At 62.2% G+C, this 17183-nt stretch overlaps 3 protein-coding genes across 6 annotated transcripts; all 3 read right to left on the bottom strand.

Annotated features, from left to right (window-relative positions):
- Nucleotides 1–29: 29 nt before the first annotated feature.
- Nucleotides 30–3892, bottom strand: SFTPB (surfactant protein B). The gene is made up of 7 exons (XM_039564214.1): nt 3460–3892; nt 2782–2906; nt 2207–2275; nt 1316–1414; nt 688–1047; nt 205–309; nt 30–118 (listed from the first exon to the last, which is right to left on the bottom strand). The coding sequence occupies exons 1-7, from the start codon at nt 3506–3508 to the stop codon at nt 83–85; spliced, it is 843 nt and encodes a 280-aa protein (XP_039420148.1). The 5' UTR covers nt 3509–3892; the 3' UTR covers nt 30–82.
- Nucleotides 3893–6692: 2800 nt separating this feature from the next.
- MXD1 (MAX dimerization protein 1) lies at nt 6693–13084 on the bottom strand. Of its 3 annotated transcripts, none has more exons than XM_039564219.1 (6): nt 12969–13084; nt 12789–12885; nt 9900–9929; nt 8904–9018; nt 8231–8390; nt 6693–8152 (listed from the first exon to the last, which is right to left on the bottom strand). In XM_039564219.1, the coding sequence occupies exons 1-6, from the start codon at nt 13039–13041 to the stop codon at nt 7965–7967; spliced, it is 663 nt and encodes a 220-aa protein (XP_039420153.1). In that variant the 5' UTR covers nt 13042–13084; the 3' UTR covers nt 6693–7964. The 3 variants fall into 3 exon arrangements, with proteins under 3 accessions (XP_039420153.1, XP_039420154.1, XP_039420152.1); XM_039564220.1 differs by having other exon boundaries at nt 6693–8149; XM_039564218.1 differs by having other exon boundaries at nt 6693–8390.
- Nucleotides 13085–14125: 1041 nt separating this feature from the next.
- On the bottom strand, nt 14126–16592 carry SNRNP27 (small nuclear ribonucleoprotein U4/U6.U5 subunit 27). Of its 2 annotated transcripts, none has more exons than XM_039564221.1 (6): nt 16469–16592; nt 15622–15742; nt 15320–15432; nt 15132–15211; nt 14973–15037; nt 14126–14438 (listed from the first exon to the last, which is right to left on the bottom strand). In XM_039564221.1, exons 1-6 carry the CDS (start codon nt 16503–16505, stop codon nt 14384–14386), a joined length of 471 nt encoding a protein of 156 aa, XP_039420155.1. In that variant the 5' UTR covers nt 16506–16592; the 3' UTR covers nt 14126–14383. The 2 variants fall into 2 exon arrangements, with proteins under 2 accessions (XP_039420155.1, XP_039420156.1); XM_039564222.1 differs by having other exon boundaries at nt 15320–15429.
- Nucleotides 16593–17183: the final 591 nt, after the last annotated feature.

The raw sequence follows: 17183 nt of genomic DNA, 5'->3' as shown, positions 1-17183 counted from the left end.
ACGCCCCGAAACACCCCAAAACACTGAGGCAGAGCTGCATCCAAGGTTTATTGGGCAGTGCTGGGGGGGTCCTGGTGTCCCCCTACAGCCAGACGTGCTCCTGGCAGTGCTGCAGGGCCTGTGAGGGGCACAGGGGTCAGTTGGGGGGCAGTTGGGGTGGCAGCCCCCTGTCTCTGTCCCCCCTGTCCCCCTGTCCCTGCTCACCTGGCAGCGCCGGGCGGCCTCTGGGCCGGAGCACCAGAAGATGGGGCCCAGGGCACAGGGGCCCAGGGGGAGGGACAGCGCGGGGGCACCGACGCCCTTGGGGTCCTGTGGGGGGGACACAGGGTCAGGGGTCCCCCAAGGGTGGGGGCACCCCCAAAGCTCCCTCCACAGGGCTGTGCCTTGAGGACTCTGGCACTGTCCTCTTGAGGGAGGGTGGCACTTACTGGGGACCTTGCTGTGTCCCCAGGGCTGGTGGGACTGTGACACCCCAGGATCTGTCCCCTTGGGGCTGCACCACCATTTGTGTCCCTGGCGTGGCTTTTGGGGGCTGCGACACTCTGGGACGTGTCCTTGGGGCTGTGACACTCCCGGATGTGTCCCCTCGGTGCTGTGTAACCCTGGGGTGCCCTGTCACCTCCTGGGGACTGTCCCCCCCGGCCATCCTCTTCGTGTTCCCCTCGTGTTCCCCGCGTCCACCCTCACCTCCTCCCTGACACACTCCGCCAGCCGCACCACGACGGCCTCCAGCACCCAGGGGGGTGGCAGCGTCCCCGCGTCCGCGTTGTCCCAGTTGTCCCCGTTGCGACAGGCGAGGAACAGGCGGCAGAGCAGGCGGGGGCCCAGGCGGCCCAGCAGCCCCTCGAGCAGCAGGGCCGCGTAGCGCTCGGCCAGGCACTGGCACGCTCCGGCCACGGGCAGCGGCAGCGCCCGGCACAGCCCGGCCACCGCCGCGGCCACCGAGCCCACGGGGACAGCGGCCTCCGCCCGCTCCACGAGCTTGCGGCACATCCAGCACAGCGGCACCGGCAGCGCCTCCGGGGACAGCCCGGCCCCGCCGGGGCCCTGCGGGAGGGGACGCTGCAACCGGGGCTGGGGACACCGCAACCGGGGCTGGGGACACCGCAACCGGGGCTGGGACACCGCAGCGGGGCTGGGGACACCGCAACCGGGGCTGGGACACCGCAGCCGGGGCTGGAACGCTGCAGCCGGGGCTGGAACGCTGCAGCCGGGACTGGGACGCTGCAGCCGGGGCTGTGCCCCCCCGCACCGCGCTGGCCATCGCCTGCGGGGCCACCGCCACCCTCCCCCCGCTGCCCCCGGGTCCCGGTACCTGCAGGTGAGTGCCGGGCACCTCAAGGACGGGCACGGCCGGGGCGACCCCGGGCTCTCCGTGGCACAGCTTCACCGTGGCACAGACCTGCTGGGGCTTCTGCGGGGCAGCACAGGGTCACCCGGGCACCCTGGAGTGTCCCTGCGTGCCATGGTGTGCCCAAGCCCCCAGCAGCCCGCATGTCCCTGGCGGCCACAGTGTCCCCAGATCCCCTTGCCACTCATGAGGTAGAGGACCCGTAGAGGAGGCGATGGACAAGCGCCTGAACCAGGTCCCGGCACGGGATCACCACAAAAGGCAGATGCAGGCACAGAATCCTCACCACCTGATCTAGCACCACCTGCACCAGGACCCCCACAGTGACACCCACAGTGACACCCACAGTGACACCCACAGTGAAACCCACAGTGACACCCACAGTGACACCCACAGTGACACCCACAGTGAAACCCACAGTGACACCCACAGTGAAACCCACAGTGAAACCCACAGTGACACCCACAGTGAAACCCACAGTGACGGCCTCACCACCACCACCGCACCCCAGCCACACCTGTCACCGCTGCACCGCTGGTGCCCATGGGTGGCACCTGTGGCACGGCACCTGTGGCCATGGCACACACGATGGCATCCATCCTGTCACCTTGCCACCGTGGCACCTGCTGACATCGGCCACCACTTCTCCCCCCAGCCCAGCACCCACAGTGGCACACGTCACCATGGTGGCATCTGTAACCATGGCACCCTCAGCGGCCGCCACCACCTCATCAGCCACAGTGGCACCTCCCTGTGTGGCACTTGCTGGCACCCACCATGACGCCCAGTGGCACCTGTGCCCATGGCCCCCATGGTGACACCCAGAGTGGCCCCTGACCCCATCCCCACAGGCACCTCCTCGGTCGATTGGTTGGAGACGCGGTGGAGGAAGCCCACGAGCTGCTGGCACATGGCACAGACGTCCTGCAGGAGAGGACAGCGGGGACATGTGAGACGTGGGGACACGGAGATGTGAGACACAGGGACACGGGGATGTGAGACATGGGGACGTGGGGATGTGAGACACAGGGACATGGGGATGTGGGACATGGGGACATGGGGACATGGAGATGTGAGACACAGGGACACGGGGATGTGAGACATGGGGACATGGGGACACAGGGATGTGAGACATAGGGACACGGGGATGTGGGACATGGGGACAGAGGGATGTGGGATATTGGGGAACGACAACAGAGGAAGACAGGGACATGGGGAGCATGAGGACATGGGGATGTCGTGGCACAGGGATGTTGGGAGGTGGGACACGGGGACACGGCGACATGGGGGATGCATGTGGACATGGCGTGGGACCATGGTGCGAGTATTGGGACCCCTGTGGAGTTTTGGGGACATACAGGGGGTACAGGGACAGAGGGAAGGGGGGAGGGACATCAGAGGGGTGCTGGGGACGTGGGGGGGTCTCTCACCACATCAGGAGGTCCCTGGGTGAGGTGGGGGCAGCGCCCCAGGGCCCCACAGCGCAGCGCCGTCACCCAGTTCTGGCACCAGGCGGAGGGGGGCACCCCACAGCCCCCCCCCGGCGCCCCCAAACCTGTGGCCACTGTCAGCACCCGGCCAGGGGGACCTGGCAATCCGGGCCCCCCCCAATACACCCCCTCAAGTCACCCTACTCCAACACCAGACCTCTTGGGGGGACCCGGGGGTGGGGGAACCCTCAACGCACCCTCCCGCTCCAATACCCCATCCCGGGGGACCCCTGGCACCATGACCCCCACCTCAGAACACCCACAGCCCCCAAAACTCCACTCCTGCCATCATGGGGGGACCTGGGTGGAAGGAACCCCCCCATTACACCCCCTGATACCACATCCCTCCCCCACCCATCCCTCATGGGGGACCCCCGCCAGTGACAACCCCCCCAATACCCCATCCTAGCCCGAGACCCCAAGAGGGGTCCCAAGGGCCCGGACCCTCACCCAAGGGCCCCCTTCCCCCCTGCCCAGGGGCATCCAGGCAATCCGTGTCCCCGTCACTTCACCACAGGGTCCTTAAGGGGGTGCCCAGCCCTGCCCTGGGGGTGCCCAGCCCTGCGGGGACACTCAGCTCTAGGGGTGCCCCCGGCTGTGGGGATGCAGGGACCCTACCTGGGGTGGTCCCGAGCAGGGCGAGGAGCAGCAGCAGTGCCAGGGCCATGGCAGGGGGACAGGGCCGAGGACGGGAACAGTGGCTGGGCCACGGCAGTGCTGGCAGGGCCGAGCCCGTGGCCTCTTATAGCCCCGCAGGCAGGATGTGGCCGCTGGCACCGTGCCAGCACACGGGGACAGGTGTGTCACACACACGGGGACACTGCGGGGCCTGCCACCCCCGCCCTGCCACTCTGCTGCTGGCCCCATGCCCCGGTGTCCCCACAGCCATGTCCTCATTGGGGTCCCCATTCAAGGGCCCCATGTCCCCAGCAGGGATCCCTTTTAATGTCTCCATGTCCCCACTGAGTCCCCATTGCTCTCCCCATGTTCCCTGTTGGGGTCCCATGTCCCTACTGGGGTTCACATTGGGGTCCCCATGTCCCCCACTGGGGTCCCCCTGTGCCCATGTCCCCACACCCCCATGTCCCCCTGCACTTCTCCATGTCCCCAATCCCCCCACATCCTCTCAGCCCCACCACGTCCTCCCCGCCATATCACCACCTCTCTCCCCTCTGCTGTGTCCCCACACCCCCATATTCCCATGTCCCCTTCGTGGCACCACGGTCCCACACCCCAATACTCCCCCCATGTCCCTCCATATCACCCTCCAATCCCCCCCAGCCCCCTGTGTTCCCCTGGTCCTTCATGTCCCCCCGTGTTCCCCCACCCTGCCATGTCCCTCCAAAATCCCCAATGTCCCCCATGTCCCTCCGGGTTCCCCGATGTTCTCCTGTCCCCACTCCGGTATCAGTATGTCCCCCTCCGTCCCCTCCCGCTCCTGTCCCACGCCCCCTCACCCCATGTCCCCCCCAGTCCCCGAAATCTCCCCATGTTCTGCCCATCCCCCAGCCTCGTGCCCCGCCACCCCCTGGCTGTGGCCCCCTCTCCCCCTCGCCCCCCGCTCCTCTTCCCGGCACGTCCCTCCCCGGTCACCACCCTGTCCCCACTCGCCACTCGAGAGCCCTCAGCGCGGGCGCGGCCGGAGGGCGGGACCCCAAGGGGGGCACCTGCCCCGGTGAGGCACCGGGAGGGGTCCCAGGGTGGCACAGCCCCCCCGTGCCCCTCTGTCACCCCGTGTACCACCCCCCGTGCCCTGTCCCCCTGTCCCCCCCACGTCCTTCTGCCCCCCTCGTGCCCCCGTGTGCCCCAAATCCCCGTGCCACGCCCCGTGCCGCAGCTCCCAGCGCCAGCCCGCACCTCCCGGCTCTCCTGTGCCCCCCCGCCGGCAGCTCTGGGGCAGGGGCTGGTGCCGGTTTGCTCCGGCTGATCCAGAGGTGACCCCCGGCACAGCCCAGGGACCGGACAAGGGACAAAGCCCCGGCCCCGGGAGCGGCCGAGCCGGGAGCAGCACCGGGATAGAGCCGGGAGCAGCACCGGGATAGAGCCGGGAGGGCTCGGGGATGAGGAGCGGCGGAGGAAGCTGGCGGGGCTCAGCCGGGAGAGAGGAGGCTCAGGGGCGACCTCACTCCCCACAACGCCCCAGAGGAGGGTGGATCCCCATCCTCACCCTCCCCGGGCCCTTCCTGCTCCCTTCCTGCAGCAATTCCAGCTCACATGTCTCTTTCGTAACGAAATAATTTATTTCCTAACAATCAAACAAGACAGAAATATCCATGGACACAGCAAAGATCTCCTAAAACACGGAATTCCTAAAAAAAAAGCACCATTCTATTGGCTTGACATGGGATTCAGCCCAACAATGGGATATTTACAGCAGGAACGGCTGGAAATGGGATCCGTGTCCACTCCCGACTGCCCAACGGAGCCGAGGCTGGGGTGGATCCACTTCTTGGGAAGCAAAAAGAACAGAAAAAATGATGGAAAAGCACAAATAAGAGGTGTCCCAAAGAATAATAAAGGAAAGGTTGAGTGGAGACGGGATGGCTCCACTGGAAAAATTAGTAAGGATGAAACAAACATTTTGGTGCTTCCCGGGACTGGCGGTTCGGGATCTGCCTTCCATAAGGAAAAAGAAAGGAAAAACAACCCAAAAATGGGTGGTTTTGATTCCCACCCATCCGTGCCCTGATCCGACTCCCCCCACTCCCTGGATTTTTGTCACAACCTATAAAAAAGTCCTTCCTGCAGCTTATTTCATAGGAATGCTGGTGGATCAGTGAATTCCAGGAAAAGGCTGGCACCACCAATGGGGACCCGGACATTCCGGGTTAGTGCAGCGTTTTGGGGGCTCCCGGAGCACAGCCCGACAGTGCAAAGGGCCAGGAAGGGTCAGTCTGGGAGAGGAAGGAAAAAAGGGGAAAAAAAGGCGCTGGGAACTCAAAAAGGCACAAACCTGCCAAAACCCCTCATTTGTGCTGAGGCCAAACCTTCAGAATGTCCAAAACCAACCACAAATCAATATTTTGTACCTCTGGAAGGGTCTTCCCAAAGCGGGGAATCACCTGCCCCGAGGGTTCCACTGGGATTCCCCAGGTGAAGGATGGAGCTTGGCAAAAGCCACCTGAGCCACTGGCCCCCAAGGGCTGATATTCCTCTTTTTCTTGGTGTTTTCCATCTTTTTGCCTTTTTTTCCCTCTTTTTGAAGGCGCAGGGAGTTGAGCTCGGGTGCCCATGGTCTGCAGCAATGCCGGAGGGTGAGAAATTCCAGCAGCTTTAAAGGAAAATTCCTTGTGGTTTGGGTTTTTTTTTTTCTCTTAGGAGCCAGCACGTAGAAAAAGAGCCAGAACCTGGGGAATTTGGGCAACTTGTGGGGCCTGAGGGCAGCTTCCCACTTCCCCAAGTGAGCCAGGAACGGGATTGGGGTGTTGAAAAGGAAAGGAAAACAGGAAAAGGAGAAAGGGGGAAAGGGGAACAGAAAAGGAGAAAAGAAGGAAAGGAAAAGCAGGAAAGGAGGAGAAGGAGAAAAGGAGGAATGAAAAAGAAAAGGAAGAAAGGAAACAGGAAGGAAAGGGAAAGAAGAAAAAAGAAAAGAACAGGGAAAAGAAAAAAGGAAAGGAAAGGAAAGGAAAGGAAAGGAAAGGAAAGGAAAGGAAAGGAAAGGAAAGGAAAGGAAAGGAAAGGAAAGGAAAGGAAAGGAAAGGAAAGGAAAGGAAAGGAAAGGAAAGGAAAGGAAAGGAAAGGAAAGGAAAGGAAAGGAAAGGAAAGGAAAGGAAAGGAAAGGAAAGGAAAGGAAAGGAAAGGAAAGGAAAGGAAAGGAAAGGAAAGGAAAGGAAAGGAAAGGAAAGGAAAGGAGAGGAAAGGAGAGGAAAGGAAAGGAAAAAGAAAAAAGAAAAAAGAAAAAAGAAAAAAGAAAAAAGACAAAGGAAAGCACTGGAGTCTCCCACTGCTCATCCCCTTGCACTCCATGGAGCATCTCGATGCCTTTCAGCACCTCTGTTTCCTGAAAGGGACTGGCAGAGCCACCTTTGTATCCTAAACCCTTGGAGAGCTCCTTGCCGACTCCTCCCCAGGGCCTGGCCAGCTCCATGGGGCTGGAAAAGCCCTTGGACCAGCTCGAGGGGAAAAGGAAGGGGTTGGAAGCAGAGCTCTCTACATGTCAGCATTCCCAGAGCATCTCTACAAGCAGGAAGTGGTGGGAATGCTCCCTCCAGTGCATTGGGAAACGAACACACACCACGGACAGCTCACGTGTGCTCCGGCTCGGAATCCCCCCTGCCCTCCGGGGCTTCTCTCCCTGTGGTGGCTTCTGGAATCCTCCACGAGGCTGGAAAAATCCCAGATCCGGGGAGTCCCGTGGGGTTATTGCTGAGCAGAGGCATCATCTTTGTGCTGAAGGGGTGGAGAGAGTCCATGGGCTCCCTCCGAGGTAGAAAAAATTGTCCCCGAGACTAGAAGCGTGGAAAGGGAATTCCAGGAGTCTGGAATGCCGTGCCACGGGAGGTGGGACGTCCCATTTGGGTTTAGGGAGGGCAGAAACTTCCCAGCCCGGAGGCGGCCGACCCGAGGGGTGAGGATGGCTCTGCGCCCCCGGAGCGCTGCTCCCCACGCCAGGAATGCTCCGGGACGACTGGGATGGGGTGTCCCTGAATATTTAGAGTCGGGGGGAAGGGACCCCCGACTGAGGCTGATCCCTGTGCCCGAAATGCTCTTTGTTCCCAACCTGGCTCCGCTCTGTCCCGGTGGAAACTCCACAAAGGGCCGGTTCTCTTTTCGGATCTGCTCCCAAAACCTCAGCTTTTTGGGTCCTGAGGATCGGGAACGTGATGACGCCACCCAAATGTAGAGAAGATCGGGAATACCGGGCAGTGACAGCCTGGGAAAGAACCCAGGGAAGGCTCTTGAGGTCGCTGTTATTGCCAAGATATTCCCGGGCGTTTCCGCGTGTGGCTGGAATGTAGGGCCTGGCAGAGGAGATTCGGCCGGGATGAGCGGCCGGCGGTGCAAACGGAGCCCCGGGAGCAGCTGGATCGGCGGGACGCTCAGGTTTTTCCGTGCAGGGAATGCTGGGGGGGTCGGTGTGCTGGCTAACGGGATCCCAAGGGAACGGCGATGGGAAGCGCTTCCTAGATCCCGACAGGAAGCTTCCGGCTGCTCGCCAGCTTCGCCCTGGTCCCGCCGGAGCTGGAATATCCCTCGTCGCTGCCGAGGCTCTGGAGGCTCCCGCGCTCGTCCGAGTCGCTGGGGCTGCTGCTGCTCCAGTCCAGGTCGGCCGGGAGGTCGTCCGTGCTCTCCACATCCACATCCATCTCTTCTGCCAGAGGAATGGGAATGGTTGGAGTTCCAGCACGGCCAGACCCCGCGCCGGCCGTCCCCCAGCACGGGCTCTCACCTCGATCCGAGTCAGAGCGCTCGGAGGAGAGGCTGGAGCCGATGCTGTCTATCCTGACCCGCTCGATTCCCAGCTTTTCCAGCTGCCGCTGGAGGTGCCGCTGCTCCCGCTGCAGCTGCTCGATCTGGTGCAGGGCCCGGCGCTCCTGGTCCTCCAGCTTCTGCGGAGGGGGACACGGCACCCTGAGCTCCGGGACGCCCTCGGAACCACGGCACCCTGAGCTCCGGGACGCCCTCGGAACCACTCGGCATTCCCGGCCCAAACCAGCCCGGCGCAGCCACCACCAGCTCCCGAGGCACTCCCGTCTTCAACACGCCTGGGACGTGGAGCCATGTGGATCCCAACTCCCGCAGTTATCCCAGCCCAGTGCTGGTGCTCTCCCAGTTACCCCAGCCTGATCCAGCACTCTCCCAGTCACCCCAGCCCAGTACCGGCTCTCTCCCAGTTATCCCAGCCTGATGTCAGTGCTCTTCCAGCTATCCCAGCCCAATTCAGCACTCCCCCAGTTACCCCAGCCCAATCTCAGTCCTCCCCCCATTATCCCAGCAGAATCCCAGCGCTCCCTCCATTATCCCATCATGATGCCAGTGGTCTCCCAGTTATCCCAGCCCAACCCAGCACTTGCCCCGTACTGGGATGCTGCTCTTGGCACTGATCCCATTTTCCAGCTCACCTGGATGTGGAGCCTGGCCCTGGTGAGGAGGCTGAGCGTCGTGTGCCGCCCGGCCGCCGTTCCCAGCGGCACCAGCCCCTTCAGCCTCTCCAGGCACAGCCGGAGCTGGGCACGCCTGGAACGGGAGCACACAGCTGGATCAGCTTCCCCAATGGCATTCCCACCCCACTGGTGTGGAAAACTGGGGTGGTCGGAGCTAAGCCTGACCAGGAGCCTTCCCAGCCCCCGTGGGCTTCCAGAAACTGTGAGAAAACTGCAGCCAGGCAAAAGGATGTCTTGGAAAAACCTCATGGATAAACCCTGCTGGCAACCTGGGCTGTTGGGATGATCCCAGGCAAGGAGATGCCAATAACCTTGGAATTCTGGGCGAGAATATCCACTTTTGGTCATTCTCTTCCCAAAAAGGTTCCACCTCAGGAATGCTGTTTGGTTCCTGCTGACAGCTGAAGCTGCCCAGGCTAACACCCAGCTGCAAATCCCTTGGGAGTGCTTCCTTTCCCTATTTTTAGTAGGAACAGGGTGGTTTTGGATACAAAACAAAACCAGGTCCCTGCAGGAGCACTGACTGTGCTCCAGGAATCCTCCCTCTTCCTGTAACATCTGGATTTTCTCCACATTAACAGGTAGGATGTTAATGCTGGAGGGAAACTCCAGCTCCTGGAGGAAATCCCTTTATCTGCTGAAAGCAGGGATGCTCCCAGCACATCCCAGTTTCCCTGTGTCCATTACTCCAATCCCAACATGTAGGTCAGATCCTCAGGAATGGGCTGTAACACCCATCTCTGAACCGCCCGATCCCGGGCAGCTCCAAACGGATTTTGCAATGACCTGCTGGTCTTGTTTGGGATACACTGGGAGTGAACAAGGTTTCCTCACCCAAAGGACCTCGGGATGACAACACAGGCAAAAAATGTGGGATTTACTCAGGACAAATCTCAGCTGGAATACCTCTGGAAAAGCAATAATTCCCCCCAGCCCAGCTCCTCTGGCACTCACCTGTTCTTTTCCATCTCATTGTGTGTCGACCTGGAAAAGAAGGAAGAAGTTAATTCCTCTGCCTGATTAGGGATTAACAGTTGGGATTAACATGTGGGAATTAGCAAAGGCTCCCTGGAAAAGATGCAAACCCGAGGGGCTTCCAGAGCTCCATACCCAGGGATGGTGAATGGTGGGATGCAGCTGCAGAAATTGCCAGATAAATGGCAATAAAAGGGTCAGGAAAACCATAACATGGGATTTTTATCCAGAGACTCAAATTTAGAGTTGGGATTGGGATTAACAGTGGTATCAGTGCTGGAAGTTGCTCCATCTGGCACTGGGCAGCATCTGAGTGGTCGTGTCTGACTCCAGGATCTGGCTCAGGACTGAAACTTTGAATGTCCATGATGCTGGGAAAAGGTGGAAAACACAAGCTATGACTGATTTTCCCTCCACTGAAATCCAGGAAAGAAGCCACAGGAGGCCACACTGCTCGTGCTCCCAGGAATGGTGCTTAGGGAAGAGCAGCCTCCCTGCCTACCGACCTCCTAAAACCTACAGAGACCTCAAGCAGCTCCACTCTAATTTGGGAAAAACATCGTTACGTGCCTGAAAACATAAATGTGGGAATAACGCACAGGCTGTTTGGAGGGGGGTGTCTACTGGGATAGCCCCACGAGATCTGGGAGTGCTGGAAAAACAAGGGATGTCACCAAAGGGAAAATAAGGGATGGACCAAAGGAAAAATGAGGGATGTCACCACCACAGTAGTGGGAGATGCTCTCTGAGGTCTCCTTCGCTTTTCCAGCAGCCCTTCCTGATGGATCACCCTGCTCCAGTGGCTCTGTTGGCTTTCTGGCAATATCGGGGCCACACCTCCCACATCCCCAAAAATGTTTTTCCCACTCCAACGGCCGGGATTATCCTGGAATAATGGAAGGGCTCAGCTCTCCGGCTCCCGTGCAGTCGCTCCATTAAATGTTTTCCTGGATAAATCCATATGTTTCACACCCAACCCTTTACCAAGGGGTTGCCATGGGCTGCAGCCTTAGGAGTTTTTTCCTTGATCCTAAATTATCCAAACACTTCCCCAGCACTGGTACGGGCAGGGGTGAAGCTCCCATCACCTCCACAATCACGAATTACAAATCCATCCTCTCTTCCACCTGGATCCTTCCTGGAACGGTTGTTTTCTCTTTTGGCTTGCATTCAGCATCACCAGTATTTAGAAAAATATGAATTAATTGATGGATTTTAATTTTGGATAAAATAAACAGGGACAGAGGGGATGGCAGCTTCACCCCGGGGCAGGTGGAGCTCCCACACCTGTGGCTCCCACATCCTCTCCAGAGCGATCTCGTGCCCACAGAGTCACTGATTATGATTCCCACCAGTTTAAACCTCAGCTGATCACCAGCTTTCCCTTCAGAATATGTTTTTTATTCCTGAAAACCGTAATAGAGTGGCCTGAAGCAAACAAAATATTCTGAGAAGGAAACCTGGAGCGTGTCCAGGCAGGACAAACCCCTGGATTCACCTGGAGCCTGTTTGATTCAAGCCCAGTGGCCTCAGCTGCCCCCTGAGGGGCTCCTGACACCCCAAACCCCAGCGTGGGCGGACACGGAGCCGCCCCGGCCCTGGGAGACACCGGGAATCCCAGCACGGACAAATCCAGGTGGATTTTTTCCGGCAGCTGCCAAAGGTCGGCTGCCGTGGCGTCGCGCAGACGGGATCGCTCCCAACCAGGAAAGAAGTGACAGATGTGGTGCCATCAGGGCCTGGCTCCTCCCTGGCACGATCTGGCGCCGGTGACGTGTTGGGATGGACCTGCTGCCCCTCACAGCTTCCCCTCGGCTGGGGGCACATCCTGGAGCCAGCCCTTCCCAAAATCAGCTGAGGGTTCCCCCACCACGAGGATCCAAGGGATTTTAAGGTTATTAAAGGAATGGAATAAAGCCTCCAGGATGGTGGGATTTGCTCCTGAAATTCAATGTGGGTGCTTGGAGCCAACTTCCAACTCAGAAAAAAGGTGGTTTAGAATTTAAAATCAGCGAGGAATAAGGAGGAACAACCAGGGGGGAATAAAGGGGAGGAACAACCAAGGAGGGATAATGGGAGGCTCAGGGTGGGTTTCAGGGTGGATAACTAAGGAGGTGACAGGAGGGTCACCTGCCAGGGCCCTGTGACAGCAGGACCTCTCTGGGCTGGTCACCCAGGGACAGAAAGGTCCCACCCACGGTGTCAGACACCCGGTGACAGGAGGACTTTGGTGACAGCAGAGCCCCACCCAGTCCTGTCACACACCCAGGGACAACTGAGCCCGGTCACCTGATGACAGGAGGGTCCCCCACTGCTGTCACCACCCAGTGACAGGAGGACCTCCCTGTACCCCAACCACCTGGAGACAGGAGGGTGCCCCCGGCTCTGTGACACCCCCAGGGGCGGCGGGGGGCCGCTACCAGAGCCCGGGGACTGGGGGGTCACCCCGGCCCGGCCACAGGCCCAGTGACAGCAGGGCCTCCCGGGGCCGGGACACCTGGGGACAGGAGCCCCCTGGGCCTGTCACACTCCCGGAGACAGAGGGACCTCAGCAGAGACTGAGCAGCGTCCTGACAGGAGGGTCCCCCCGGCCCTGTCACACACCCGGTGGCAGCGGGGCTCCACCAGAACCCGGGGACCGGGGGGGTGACCCCGGCCAGAGGCCCAGCTCCAGGGGCCTCGGCGGGCGCGGACACTCGGACACGGAGCCCCCTCGGGCCCGTCACACACGCCCAGTGACAGCGGGGGCTCCCCGGGCCCGGCCGCACGGTGCGGGCGCTCCCCGGCCGGGCCAGGCGGGACCCGCAGCCCTACCGCGGCCGGGCCCTTTCGGTCCGGTTCCCCCGCCCCGCCCGGTGCTGCCGTCACCTGCCGCCGCTGCCGCTCCTCCGGGTCTTGGCGCGGCGCCGCGGGGCCTCCCCGTCCTTCCCGCCGGGCCGCAGCGAGGCGTAACCGTGCTCGGCTTCTGCGGAGACACAACGGCGGGCGCGGGTCACCGCGGGGCCCGGCCGGGGGCACCGGGGCCACCGAGGGGGGCGCGGGGGGTACCTCGCTCCCGCCGCTCCAGGAACTCGGCGGCCTCCAGCAGCATCTGGATGCCGAGGCGGGGGGGGGCGGCCATGGCGGGGCCGGGACGGGCCGCAACCGGCGCCGGGGGGGTCGCGGCGGCCTCTGCCCGCCCCGAGCGGCCGCTCCGCCAGACCCCGTGCGCGCCACGCCCCCGCCGCCGCTCATTGGCGGATGCGGAGGGAGGCCCCGCCCAGCGCCACCGCTGATTGGAGGATGAGGGGCGGCCCCGCCCAGCCTCTCCACGAGCGGTCGGGAAGGGGCGTGGCCTCGCCTGAGGACACGCCCCCGCTCGCCGCCATTGGACGAGAGCGCCACGCCCTCCTGCCATTGGTCCGAACCCCCGCGGCGCCCCGCCCACACAGCCGGCCCCGCCCCGCTGGCCGCACGCGCTGCCCTGACTCACTTCCTGCCGCCGAGCCAATGGCGAGGCCGGACGGGGAAGGGGGCGGAGCCTCGGCTACGTGGGGCAACGTGAGGCCGGCGGGGACCCCCCGGACGGGGAGAGACCCCCCGGGATGGGGACAGACCCCCCGGACAGGGACCCCGGGATGGGGAGAGACCCCCCGGGATGGGGACAGACCCCCCGGACAGGGACCCCGGGATGGGGAGAGACCCCCCGGGATGGGGACAGACCCCCCGGACAGGGACCCCGGGATGGGGAGAGACCCCCCCGGCATGGGGAGAGACCCCCCGGGATGGGGAGAGACCCCCCGGACAGGAACCCTGGGATGGGGACAGACCCCCCGGGATGGGGACAGACCCCCCGGACAGGAACCCCGAGATGGGGAGAGACCCCCCCGGCATGGGGAGAGACCCCCCGGGATGGGGAGAGACCCCCCGGACAGGAACCCTGGGATGGGGACAGACCCCCCCGGACAGGGACCCCGGGATGGGGACAGACCCCCCCCGGGATGGGGAGAGACCCCCCGGGATGGGGACAGAGCCCCCGGGAAGGGGGACAGATCCCCCAGGAATGGGGACCCAACAGGGACAGGGGCCCCTGGGACAGGAACAGACACCCCCCCAGAGCTGGGACACCCCCACCCCGGTCAGGGGTCAAACCAAGATGGTATCAATTCCCAAGGATTTGTGTGAGGGGGAATCGAGGCCCTGCTTTATCTCTGAATGATAAAAAATAAAGGAAAAAAATAGATCTGGGGTTTTATTAACAGGGAAACAAACCAAAAGCAGGGAAAACACAGCAAAATCCCAGCCAGAAACCGACCTTTTTTGTAAAAAAATAATAACAAAAACCCGGGAAACGGAAACTCGTGGTGGCTCTGACTGTGGGATTTGTTGGGAACAACCCAAATTCCACTGGAATCCAGCATCGGAGCCAGCCAGGAGAGTGCAGGGAAGCAAAATCCTTCCGTGGTGGGAGTCATGTCCCAGTGTCAGGCGATGAAATCCAGGGGCCTGTTGAATCCTCCTTTTCTGTTCATGTATTGCCTGGATGAGGATGGAGCCAGAGTCAGCCCTGGATCCAGGGAAATCGGGACAAAAATACCTGGGGGAGGCTGGGAACGGGACTCAGTGGCCACAGGGACCCCAGTTCCACATGGATTTGACCGAGAAATGGGCAGGAAGGCTCCCAGCGAGGAGCTGCTCCGGAGGCTGGGCTGTGTGAGGATCCCACCAGCACTGCCTGGCCCTACCCCCAGGCTCCCATCAGAAGGGGAACAGAATTGACAAAGTTGAGTGTTTTTTGGGAATAAACCAGGGGAACAGCGTCGCTTCCTGCTGCTCCCATCCTGTTCAGGCCTCACTGGGCACATCCCACCTGTTCCTAACATGCTCCTCACTCCTCATCCTGATTCCCCCATTCCCAGGGGGATCTGGAGAACTGTCACCTCTACTTTTGTGTCTCAACCTCACAAAATTCCCGTTTTCCCAAGACCTGGAAGCCGGATCACCGTGAGACAGAGGCCACAGTTACCTCACAAAACAAAATCCTCTTTCTATCCCAAAGGAGGGGGGACACACCTGTACTTCCTCTTCTGGGACACGTTGATGGCGTAGGCATTGGCGGCGCCGTCCACCTTCTTCCCCTGAGGAGAAACGTCCCAAAACCCCATGGATTATCCCCAAACAGGGCAGGTGCCACAGCGGAGCCCCCAGGAGTGGCCCCGGGCCTGCGCTCACCTTGGTGGTATCGAAGGAGGCAAACCCCATCATCTTCATCATCTCAATCTCCTCCTCTGTCTTGCCCTGCAAATCCTCCTCTGCGGGAAGAAATTCGGGCTGGGATTCCCAAAAATCTGGGTGTCCCTGGGCTGGTCCCGGCCCCACAGGGCATCTGGGAGTGTTCCAAGAGAAAAATCCCCCCTCACCTGTGATCTGCCGCTCCTTCTTGGAGTCCTTGAGCTCCTTCTTCTCCTCATCCCGGCGCTCCTTGGGTCGCGCTGGTGACGAGGAGCTGGAGCGATGCCGGCGTGGGGACCTGCTGGGGCACACGAGGTGGGGCTGCAATTCCCACCTGGAAATCCCACCTGGAGCTCCCATCGTCCTCGGGTCACTCACACTGCCCTCACCTAGCTGTGCCCACCCCATGCTGGTGTCCCTGCTCTCTCCTGGATCCTCCCTACTCTCACCGGAAAGTCCCCGCCCTCACCTGGGTGGTCCCTGCCCTCACCTGGATCGTCTCCGGTGTGGGGAGCGGGACCGGCTCCTCCTCCTGTCCCTGTCCCGGGACCGCGATCGCTCCCGCCGCCGCCTGTCCCTGTCCCGGGACGTGGAGCGCGAGCGCCGGCGCTCTGCCCGGGGAAGGGTCAGCTCCTGCTTCCGTGCCCGCTTCCCAAAGGAAATCCCCGCAGAACATCCCAGGTCCCAAGCAGACACCCCGGGACAGCCCCTCCCAGCCCCCCCTGACCCCCCAGGACAGTTCTGGGCTGAGGGACCCCTATGGGCATCCCCAGGAGTGGAAAGAGCAGCAGGAAAAAGCTCCACCTGGAGCGGGGGGAATCATCCGGGGAGAAATCACCCGGAGGGGGCTCAGCCAGGAAGGGGGAGATCCAGCTATAGGGTGATGGTCCCCAAAAACCTGAGGAAGGTGGAGAGGGGTGGGAAGAGCCGGAGAAGGAGGAGAGGAGGAGAAGGAGAGGTGAAGGAGGAGAGGAGGAGAGGAGGAGAAGATGAGGATGGGGAGAGGGAGAAGAGAAGGTAAAGGAGATGAGGAAGAAGAGAAAAAAGAAAAGAAGGAGGAAGAGGAGGGAGAGAAGGAGAGAAGGAAAAGAAGAAGGATGAGGAGGAAGAAGAGGAGGATAAGGATGAGGAGGGAGGGGGTCTCTGCTCTCCCCAGAGCGAGGAACCGGGGCCTCCCCGCCGCCCCCCGCCATGAGGGCCTCAGTCCCCGCCCGCGGGTTTGGGGGAGCCCCGGGCCCGGCCCTTCCACGCGGCTCCCCCCGTGCCCCGTCCCCCGGGTCCCCCCCGACCTCCCCCGGGGCTTCTTTGCCCCCCCGGTGCCCCCGGTGCCCCCTCACCCCGCCGCGGCGGTGACCGGGAGCGGCTGCGGCCCATGGCCCCCCTCAGCCCCGCCCTGGGGCTCCCCCGGCGCCGACGGCCCGGAGCGGGGCCGAGCCTGCGGGGGCCGAGCCGATCAGCACCGCATCAGCCCCGGCCCGCGAGCCCGCCCAGCCCGGAGAGCGAGGGGACGGCAGGAAGGGGACGGCAGGAAGGGGAGGGGAGGAAGGCGGGGCCGTCACCCTGCGCTGGCCGCTGCTCGCTCGCTGCGTCCTGCCCGGCCCGGCCCGGCCTTTCCCCGCCGCACCCTCGGTTCGGAGCCCCGGGTTCGAGCAGGCGGGCGCAGGCCGGTGCCGGCCCGGCCTGGAGTCCGAACGTGTCTGCGGCTGTGCCTGGGTTTGGTAGTGGGGGGGCTCAGGAGGGGCTTCTCTGAGGAGCTGCTGGAACCTTCCCCCTGTGCGGCACCTCCAGTGCCAGCGGCTCCGGGCCGTCTCAGTGAGGGCACTGAACTGGGGAGTGCCATTCCTAAACCGTGACACCATCCCATCCTCACCCTCAGCCCCACAGCCCCTTCCCATTTCCACCTCTACCCCCGTGCCAGCCTCAGCTCCATCCCCGACCCATCCCCGACGCATCCCATCCCCGACGCATCCCATCCCCGACGCATCCCATCCCCGACGCATCCCATCCCATCCCATCCCATCCCATCCCATCCCATCCCATCCCATCCCATCC

The sequence above is a fragment of the Corvus cornix genome, chromosome 22 (assembly GCF_000738735.6).
Source record: "Corvus cornix cornix isolate S_Up_H32 chromosome 22, ASM73873v5, whole genome shotgun sequence".
Taxonomy (NCBI): Eukaryota; Metazoa; Chordata; class Aves; order Passeriformes; family Corvidae; genus Corvus; species Corvus cornix.
This window is presented reverse-complemented; position numbering and strand designations above follow the sequence as displayed.

Coding starts and splice junctions, on each gene's coding strand:
- SFTPB (XM_039564214.1), bottom strand. CDS start 3,508: ATGGCCCTGGCACTGCTGCTGCTCCTCGCCCTGCTCGGGACCACCCCA. Junction 1,048..1,315: donor TGCCCGGCACTCACCTGCAG/GTACCGGGACCC, acceptor CCCCTCCCGCAG/GGCCCCGGCGGGGCCGGGCT. Junction 119..204: donor AGGCCGCCCGGCGCTGCCAG/GTGAGCAGGGAC, acceptor TGCCCCTCACAG/GCCCTGCAGCACTGCCAGGA.
- SNRNP27 (XM_039564221.1), bottom strand. CDS start 16,505: ATGGGCCGCAGCCGCTCCCGGTCACCGCCGCGGCGGG. Junction 15,212..15,319: donor GAAGGAGCGGCAGATCACAG/GTGAGGGGGGAT, acceptor TTCTTCCCGCAG/AGGAGGATTTGCAGGGCAAG. Junction 14,439..14,972: donor TCCCAGAAGAGGAAGTACAG/GTGTGTCCCCCC, acceptor ATCCTCATCCAG/GCAATACATGAACAGAAAAG.
- MXD1 (XM_039564218.1), bottom strand. CDS start 13,041: ATGGCCGCCCCCCCCCGCCTCGGCATCCAGATGCTGCTGGAGGCCGCC. Junction 12,886..12,968: donor CCTGGAGCGGCGGGAGCGAG/GTACCCCCCGCG, acceptor GTGTCTCCGCAG/AAGCCGAGCACGGTTACGCC. Junction 8,391..8,903: donor GGGCCAGGCTCCACATCCAG/GTGAGCTGGAAA, acceptor CCCCCTCCGCAG/AAGCTGGAGGACCAGGAGCG.